Source organism: Phaethon aethereus (assembly GCF_964289735.1).
Source record: "Phaethon aethereus genome assembly, chromosome: 3".
Lineage (NCBI taxonomy): Eukaryota > Metazoa > Chordata > Aves > Phaethontiformes > Phaethontidae > Phaethon > Phaethon aethereus.
The window spans coordinates 8371600-8380678 of record NC_138576.1 but is presented as its reverse complement, the minus strand read 5'-3'; the positions used below and the strand labels follow the sequence as shown (position 1 = coordinate 8380678).

Here is a 9079-nt window from a genome sequence, read left to right as displayed (position 1 = left end):
TTAAGTGTTCTCAGTGCTATAAACTTGATGTGCTACTCTGTCATTCAGGTCTATGTAGCAAATAATACAACTAAATTTTCTTTGCTCTTGTGTTGACTCCTCTGTTATATGAAAAGTGTACCAGATCTCTAGTAGTAGGAAGAAATGTGCAGACAAACCCACTAGTAAAATTGAAGAGACAAGTCACCTACAGACACAGATCCAACCCTCAGTTTTGCAGAGCTTCCTGAACAGTGAATTTTATTAATCAGTGCTTTTGAATTTTTCTTAATGTAAAACTAAGTATTGGAGAACCACACATGCTTGATTCTAAGCTTGATTGTTTTTATCTAAAAGGTGTGTGAAATGTCAAAGTAGCAGTTAGGCTGCTCCTGCATTTGCAACATAGACATTCAAAGAAATAATTAGTGTAAAATTGATGGAAATTGAAGGGTGGGTGTCAGATTTTAAGGCAGGTAAATCCATTTTGCTTGTTATCAGAAGATCATGTTTTTGGAAAGGAGCAGTATCTAGTATTTCAACGTTGATTCATGTCTGCTGCCAGTATTTTAAGAGACTGGATAGCTTGATTCTGTCTGGCTATATTTTGTGCTTTACTGAAATCAGCTGTTTCTGGCTCCAGCTTTGGTGTACTTGAGTGTCTGTTTGCAGTTTGAAAGTGTCATGATCTTAATTACAAAATGAGCAAATCTTTAAAATGGCAGGAGCGATGCTGACTGCACTAATCCCATGTTAGACTAAAAAGTGCCTTTAAACACAGGCCAGGAACTGTGACTGGGTAATTTATTTCCTAATTTGGAGAAAATCTTTAGAATGAATACAAGGTTCTCCTAAATCTAATTGGTTTTGGTCAGTTTGTAAAGACTGATTAGCTACCTGTAGTGTCTGGACAGCCTAATCTCTTGCTCAGCGCTGGAGACAGCTATTGTGCATTGGTCAAACAACAGTAAAACTAGCTTGATCAATGCTTGAGTTTGTGAAACACACAAATACTATCAGTTATTCATTGTTTCTTCAGAAACCTTCCCTGTTTTGAGTAAAGCCTGTGCATTAACATAATTTACAGCAAAACTGAAATAGCCTAGAGAAGAACAAAGGAAGGAAATGTTTCTGTATTCTTTTCCTTCGTGAAGCAACATGCCAATGCAGGTAACAAAGATTTAACATGTTACAAGGATGTTGTGTGAAGAGAAAATGAAGAACCTAAATGTTGAATTTGAATGTTGCATGCATTCCTTGTACCTAGCTTGGGTTTTAGAAGAAATTTGGGCTAAGGGACTGAGCAGTTCACCTCTGTTTTAAAGCACATCTGGCCTCAGCATTTAGGGACCCCTTGGAGCCTAAAAGCTTCAGAGAGTTTTCAACAAGGCCTAATGAAGCCACAGTTTCAGGTTTGCGTTGAAAGTCTTTTTTTTTAAGAAAATGTTTTAATGCCTTGTTCTTTCAGAATTTTGCAAATTTGCTGTAGTTATTCATGTCAAATGAGGTTGCGCAGGGTTTGCTTATCAGTACTTCATGGTGTAGTTCGCAGTGGCTGTTCAATACCCACCAAGTGACCCTGTCAGTAGCAGAGCTTTGATCAGTTGAGCCAGGAAGCCCTGTGTGTATAGATTAGTCATCTTCCCAAGACGAGCAGATCGCTGAGTCCTCATGTGCTTGGTGGTTTGTTTAAACCCTGTTCTCTCAGCCTGTCTCACTGTTGAAAAAATTAATTCAAAGGAATTTTTTGATTAAAAAAGTTTTTAATTTTTTTTTTTTTTACTCTGGCTTGGAGCATGCTTGCAAGACCGTTTTCCTGCGGACACAGTGGTGGTGGTGAACTTGTACTGCTTAAATAACGGTGTCAGGGCCTTTGAGGGCAGCGGCAGCAGCTCTTCCTGCAGCGTGATCCCCGCGTCAGGTGCGGTTCTCGGGTGATCTCCTGTCCCGCTGGCAGAAGACAGCGCTGCTGTCCAAGTTCATAGAAATCAGAAAACGGTGCACCTCCAGAAGGATAGAGCTGGGGCTTTTTCAGACTCCGGGTGACAACAGTCCCAGAAATCTTCACCGCCTTACACCCGACCTTCACTGCGGCGCGAGGCGGGAGCAGCGGGCGCGCGGTGCCTCTGAGGGGAGCGGCCCGGCGGGCGCTATGGCGGCGTTCCGCTGGACGCCCGGGCTGGCTAGCAGGCGTCCAGTACGGTAAAGCCCGGGTTTGCCTCACGGACGGCTCCCGCGGCAGCGCCCCCAGGAAAGAGCGAGGGCCCGGGAGCTGCCCCGCTCCTCTCCACGGGGAAGGCGGCGTGGAGGGACGGAGAGTGAGGGGGCTCTGCGATGCAGCCCTCGCCCGAGGCGGGGAGAGGGCCCCTCTCGCGGGGGATGCTCTCTCCTGAGCCTGGGGCGCAGCGATAGCGCCTTCGCCTCCCCAGGGCGCTGCGTGAAGCGGGGAGGACGCCACCCGAGAGCCAACTCTCCTTCCCTCCGCCGCCCCGCCCCGGGCACGCAGGTGTCTGGCGGGGGTGGGCTGTCCGCCTCACCATGGCGGGGGCTGCGAAGGACACCCCGGAGCGCCCGGCGGAGGAGGAGGTAAGGGGCTGGGGAGAGGCAAAGGCGGCCGCCGGGGGGGCTTGAGGAGCCCCTCACTCGCCCACGGTCCCGGGCGTGCGGAGTGGTCCCGCGCGCGCCCGCTCCGGCGTGCTGTTTTTTTTTTTTTTTCCATTTTCATTGCTAGTAGGTTACCGGGAAGGGCTCTGGGGCACCCTCGGAGCTCTGGGGCAGCCCGAACTTGCTGCTGCTGTGTTTTTCTGTGGTACTTCTTGCGCGGCGCAGCCCACCTCAGCGAGGTACCTGAAACAGTTCTCAAGCCCCCGCACGCGCCCGCCACCCCCGGTCCCTCTGGCCGAGCGGCTCAGTGCAGCCCGGGCGTCCTCCCTCGAGCGCACCGCGCGATGTTCGCGGTCCGCTTCGGCGGCGGGAGCGAAGCTCCTTCGCGCTCGCTCCCCCCGGGACTGGGCACCGGTGGCGGGAGGGAGGGGATTCACTCTCCTCGGGAAGCCTCATCGCCTCCCAACTTTCAGATGAGTGGTGCGAGTGAGAGAGTATCGAAACGCCTCCTCTTCAGCCTCGGTGCTTGGCCGAGTAGGAGTGGAGAGGCAGGCAGGAGGTGAGGGAGGACCCCCCGTCGCTCCGTGTCTCTTTGAGGGGGCATCTGGTAAAACTGGGAAGGGGCAGCTTCAAAAGAGAGAGGCCGAGAAAGCCTTTCATGATGAGTGTTCAGGCCGTGGAGCTCATCGGACGCTGTGGGCACATCCTGTTCTGGCTTGAATTTTTGTGTTCAGAAAGGATCTGGGTGAATTCATGGGAGAAACGTGAATATTTTAAACAGAGATACGGCGTCTTTGGCTCACAGAGCCCCTTGGCTCTACGCTCCTGGCAGCTGGAAGAGTATCTTGGGAAAGCACCACTCTATTCTGCCTTGTTCGTGTGCCCTTTCCAGGTGTCTGCACCCCAGCGTGGCTCCTGTTGTTTCTTCCGCTCAGGGGTGAGCTGGCGTCTCTTAAGAAACCTGAAAACAATCCTCAAGACACTTGGTATGAGGGACCTGGGATGCCACCTGTGACTGTCACACTCATGCTTTTAAAAGGCAGTTGTACGGTCACTCACAGAACAACAGAAACATTACCAGTATTAATTACAGACCGAGAGAAAAGCTGACTCAAAAGCTGTTCCTCATTCGCTACATTTTCATTGTTTCTCAGATAAACCTAGACTAGCATTTATCTTTGAGTCACAGGTTTTGCGCTCTTTTTACTGCTTTTAAACTACTCGTTGGTTCAGTTCTGGACTCGACTGATAAACAATAGCTTAAGACAAAATAGAGCTGCTCCCTATGCCCATAATGTTCATACAATAACTTCACACAGTTGCGAAGAGTTGTTTTCAATGTGCTAAAGACTTTTTTTGTTTTAGAAATAAGGTGATCTGTTATAAACATTGTATTCAATTTCTGTTCTGTTGAGGAAGGGAGAATTTACAAGCAATGAAAAGTATGTTTTTAACTTACGAGAGAATTAAAAATAAAGGAACTACAGTGTATGAGACGCATTAGTTTTCTAGAACAATGTTTAAACTTATCCTTCTGTTTAAGGAGCAAAATCAAACCTCTCAGCTATTTTGCTTTCTTGGTTTACCTTGAAATACAATTACCTTTGGTGTGATGGGGCCATGTAGAAGTACAAAATTGTCAAATTAATCTGAGAACAAAAAAAAGATTGTAACTTTATTTGACCTTCCTTCCCCTTACACCCTTTAGCTTCCTTCTAAAGCTTGGGGAAGCAATTTGATGTTGATTTTCAACTATGCTGCAGGGGTCTAAAACCAAAATTAATGTTGTAAACACTTTGTATTTTGTTCCTTACTTGACCACTGCCTCCACATTCAGATCTCTAGTGAATTTTTGGAGTACTTAAGCTTACTGACAAACGTACACAGATGAAAAACCTTTCACTTGATTTCACATAAATCAAGCAATTTCTGTTGCCTGAGGCAGCAATGCAGCAGGCAACTTCAGTCTTAAGAGAAAAACCCTGTTAGTTGCTCATAGTCAATGCGCTGCCATTGGTCATGCTGCTTTGCACAAGCGTGACATTATCCTCCTCAAGACAGTTTCTGGCGTCATTTAGTAGCAACACAATGTAAACCCAGGCAAGGCTGGAGGACTTACTCCTCTATAGCCTGTAACAGACAGCTGCCACGTGTATCTTTTCTACTCTTAACTGTAAGCCTAGGAAGTTAGAAAGAAGGAAATGTTTCAGCTTTACGGGTGCAGAGACCTACCTTCATTTTCACCGTTGTCTCATAGGCTACTGAGGTAGAAAACATAGCGATTGCCATATAACTTCAATAGGGAGAGTCAAAATAAATTATGGTCTGCTTCTTTTGGAAAGAGACACCAGAATGTAGAGTCTGAATAATTATTTCTCAGCAGATAGAAACTCAGGGGCACTCGATGAAATTACCAGGCAGCAGGTCTACAATGAATGCCATGGCATTTCATTTCATGGTGTATGTCATTCACGTGTAAAACTGCTGTGATGTATTATGACGTGACATACAAATTAGTTCCAAAAGTAATGAGGCAAAATAAAAGGAAAATGGGCATTAAACAGGGATCAGGATGTAACCTCCATTTCAGGAAGTTCATGAACTGCTGATTCCCTGCATTTCTGCGGCTGACCGAACAGGTTGTTCTGTATGTTGTGTCCCTCTGACAGCTTGTTTTATTCTGAAAATAACAGTCATAAACAAAATTCAATGAAAACTTAACTCCTGCTGTGACCAAAGTATTAACTTTGCTTCAAGGTGATCTGGGAGTGCAGTTCAGAAAGTAGTTGAGCAGCATCCTGGGAGGGTGTGGAATCACAGTGAGACTTTTTCAAAAAAATGTGAATGTGTCAAGATTGCACATTTTCTGATCATGAAACTGATGTAAAGACAGGAGTACTGCCTGCAGCCTGCCAGTTTAGATCTTGGTTGACTGTTTCCTGTACCACCATTTTCATTAGACTAATTCTTAAGAACTTAACATTTTTTGTGTTATAAAAATATTTTGGAATCGTGTATATTATATGGAGGCACTTACCTTTTCTGTGTTATGGCTTTAGCTATTGAGAGGACAAGAGGCAATGGTTTTAAACTGAAAGAGGGGCATAAGGAAGAATTTTTTATGATGAGGGTGGTGAGACAATGGCACAGGCTGCCCAGAGAAGTTGTGGATGACCCATCCCTAGAAGAGTTCAAGGTCAGGTTGGACGGGGCTCCAAGCAACCGTATCTGCTTGAAGATGTCCCTGCTGATGGCAGGGGGTTGGACTAGATGATCTTTAAGGTCCCTTCCAACCCAACCCATTCTGTGATTCTGTGACAGCTACTGGGGGAATAAGTGGGAAAGCAGCGTTATGGATCTAAATTTTTTTCTCAGCTTGTTTTGGGGGTGGAATGGGATATGGGATTTACACAGCAGTGGTTTGGTGTCTCTCGATTTCGTCTGGAAGTCATCTTGCCAATGCTTGGAGATCAGAAGGGAAGGTATCAGAGGAAAATAAATTTTTAAAGTAATTGAGTTTCTGGGAGGATGGAGGTGGGGTAGGAGAAGGGAATGGTTAAATAATAAAACAGTGTGATAAACTTTAAAAGTACATAGCCCCTGGAGCAAAGCTCAAGAGGACTGTGTTGTGAGTCAAACGAACAAGACTATAGACCCCACAAGTCTAGTAAAGCTCACATTTAATAGGACTTATATATGAAAAATGTAGAGTTACTTTGTGCAGCAAGTGTATATAGTCTGTCTGTTGTGTTTAAAGTCTCTTATCAAATTAAATAGTATAGTTCTGACGAAGCCTGTCTTGTGACTGTTTACCACTCTTTTTTTTCCTGGAAAGAAAAAAATTGCCAATACAAAGCACCAGTGAGGCCTGCTATGGTGATACTATTTTGCAGCTCATGCCTTGACGCTGTTCACTTTACTTGGGCGTAGTAACAGGATGCCACCCCATCTGTCTTTGTGGAAACACAAAAAGGAGGAAGAGTCCTGATACCCGTGTTTGCTTGTTCACACCCACTCAGATAAAACAGTTCAAAGGAAAATGATTAGATGATGAAAGGCTCCCTCTAGAAGTCTAAAACTTATCAAAAGTCTGTTGGGTAGTAAAGATGACGGTACTTAGCACATTTAAAAATGTTCAGAAATTAGGTAGTGTATCAGAATATTATCATTGTGGTGGATCTTACTACGATATCTCTGTTTTTATCCTGACCTAATGTAAGAATTAAGGGCTTATGTAGTCAGTTCAGAGAGAGGGCAGACCCAGGATTAATACTGCTGCTTCTCTTCATGTTTCCTGGTTTCTGCTGACAGCAATCTTCAAACGGGGATTGAAAGCCTAAAATTCTAAATTTGGGTTGAATATGTTGGCCCTTTGAAAGGAATACAAGATTAATGTAGAGACATTTTGTTCCTGTATTTTGAATGTTATGGCATGAAATTAAATCTTAAGATTTTTTTAAAGACTTTCCAGTATTCTGGAACTTCTACTATTGGAAAACACAGTGTTCTTCATTAGAATCTCTGCTAGACTCTCTGCATTTTTTGTCTTTTAATTACAGTTATAAAACTTTGTTTTCAGCTTTTATCTTACTCTTATTTGGCAATTCTATTAGAGAATATTCTTGGATGCTTATGGTACTTTTCAAACATCAAAAGGCAAATGAGAGCGCACAGTTTTGTAGAATTTTCGAAACACACCTAGAGTGACTTAGAGTCCTTCCTAAACAAGTCTTGGGCCGCAAAATCACTTTCCCTATTATGCCAATTTTCACAAAAGATATAGAAAAGTCAAGTCAAAAGGAAGACGTATGAAGTCAAGTGACTTTGCCAGCATCACACCAGCATTTTGTGATGAAGGAAGGAATGGAGCACAAATGCTTGGAATCTATTCAGTCTGCATTTGACTGTGGAACTTTCCTTCTATGAATGTTGTCTAATTACTATGGTATGAGAGTATATATCAATTATTATGGTCTGAAAGATTAATATAGGAGATTATTTCTTTTTAAAGTAAAGAAGTTTTCAACGTTTAAAAAAATCTGAATTAAACAGTCAAAGACAAAACTAGACTCAGAAAACAGTGTCATGGTATATGCGCTTCTTTGCTTCTTCTTGCTTGTTTGTAGACTTGTTCCTTTTTAACAGCTCGCGAGAAGCAGGTAGGTAAGCCTAGTTACCCTTATAGAAACACTGTAATCTGTTTTTAGGGGAAGAATTAAGGAACAAAACCATTAAAAATCAAAGCAATGAGCACCCAAATGTCTGTGGCTGATAGGAGTTGAGAGCATATGGATTTATTAGTGGAATACCTGTGAAGCAAATACCTGAATTTTGTGTTAACCTTAGACTTTAGCCATATAATTTCTGTAGCTTTTAACTTGTCTATCTTGTTTTTCTCATCCTTGTTCTGCTTCATCTTGAACAGGAATACAGGCTCTCGATTTGCGGCAAATTATGCTATGCAATAGGAGGTGCCCCAAATCAAGTGGCAGGGAGTGCTGCCGCTTTCTTCCTACAGATCTACCTGCTAGACATAGCCCATGTAAGTAGCACAAGAAACCTTTACAGACTGTAGGCTTACCTCAACTATAATGTTGTCAACCATGTCCCTGGAATGATAAAAGGTGAATTATCTAATAAAGCTTTTAACTTGTCTTGTTATCATTGCCTCTAGCTGTTCGTCATCATGGAAACTACATAAACATTTCTGGAAATATTTTTTTTTTCTTTTTTCACTAGCTTCCTTTCTGTTTTGAAGTGCACATTGTTTGCTTTTAGTTTGGGATCATTGGTAGATCTTTAGACACTGTAGAGCTCACACACTTGTAGACACAAGAAAAAGCAGTCCTCTGTGTCAGGAGTCAGAGAATGTAAGATATGAGGCATCCGAGACGTTAATAGCACCATGTTGAGGTCAAAGTTTTGTTCATTTGGTTTAATTAAAGAATCACTGCAGTTGCATCCAGTAGTCAACATAATTTCACATACATTTTATTTGGTTTATCTAGGATAATTTCTTTGCAAAGAAAGCTGAGTTATCCTTCCTGAAGGTTCTTTGCTTCCAGTTTGTGGCTTTCTGGTGTAGAAGCAGACCTGGTAAAACAAAGCTGTAGGAGTCATCCCATTCATCTGACTTCCAGCTGCTCCAGGACAGCAGAGAAACAAAGAAAATCAATATATAAGCACTGTTTTTCTATTTTGGATTGTCTTGTATGTCTGCATGGTAACTAGGTGGGACAGAAAAAGTATTATAGGACAGAAAGAAGGATTTTAGGGAGATGAAGCCAAACTGCAGGGACTGTGAGAAGAGCTGTAGCTGAAACTACATGAGTGGCTTTCAGCACTGATGACTGTTTTTGTTTGCTGGAAAGAACAGGAGGTTCTGGATCAGATATCATTATCCATTTGCTCCTTAAGGTGTAGAAAGACAGGATATTATGACTGGAGGAGTGGAGGTGTCCAAAGGTTTATGGTTTTCCTATAAAAGTCTGGTGTC

At 43.3% G+C, this 9079-nt stretch overlaps 1 protein-coding gene across 1 annotated transcript in view; it reads left to right on the top strand.

The window, feature by feature from the left end:
• Window positions 1–1438: 1438 nt before the first annotated feature.
• MFSD2B (MFSD2 lysolipid transporter B, sphingolipid) overlaps window positions 1439–9079 on the top strand; it is a gene marked incomplete at its 3' end in the record, with an annotated part of 40737 nt that continues 33096 nt past the window's right edge. Inside the window, exons 1-2 of the mRNA XM_081997863.1 lie at window positions 1439–2565; window positions 8009–8125. Coding sequence (XP_081853989.1) covers window positions 2518–2565; window positions 8009–8125 — 165 coding nt within the window. The 5' untranslated portion in view covers window positions 1439–2517. The remainder of the gene's footprint in view (window positions 2566–8008; window positions 8126–9079) is intronic.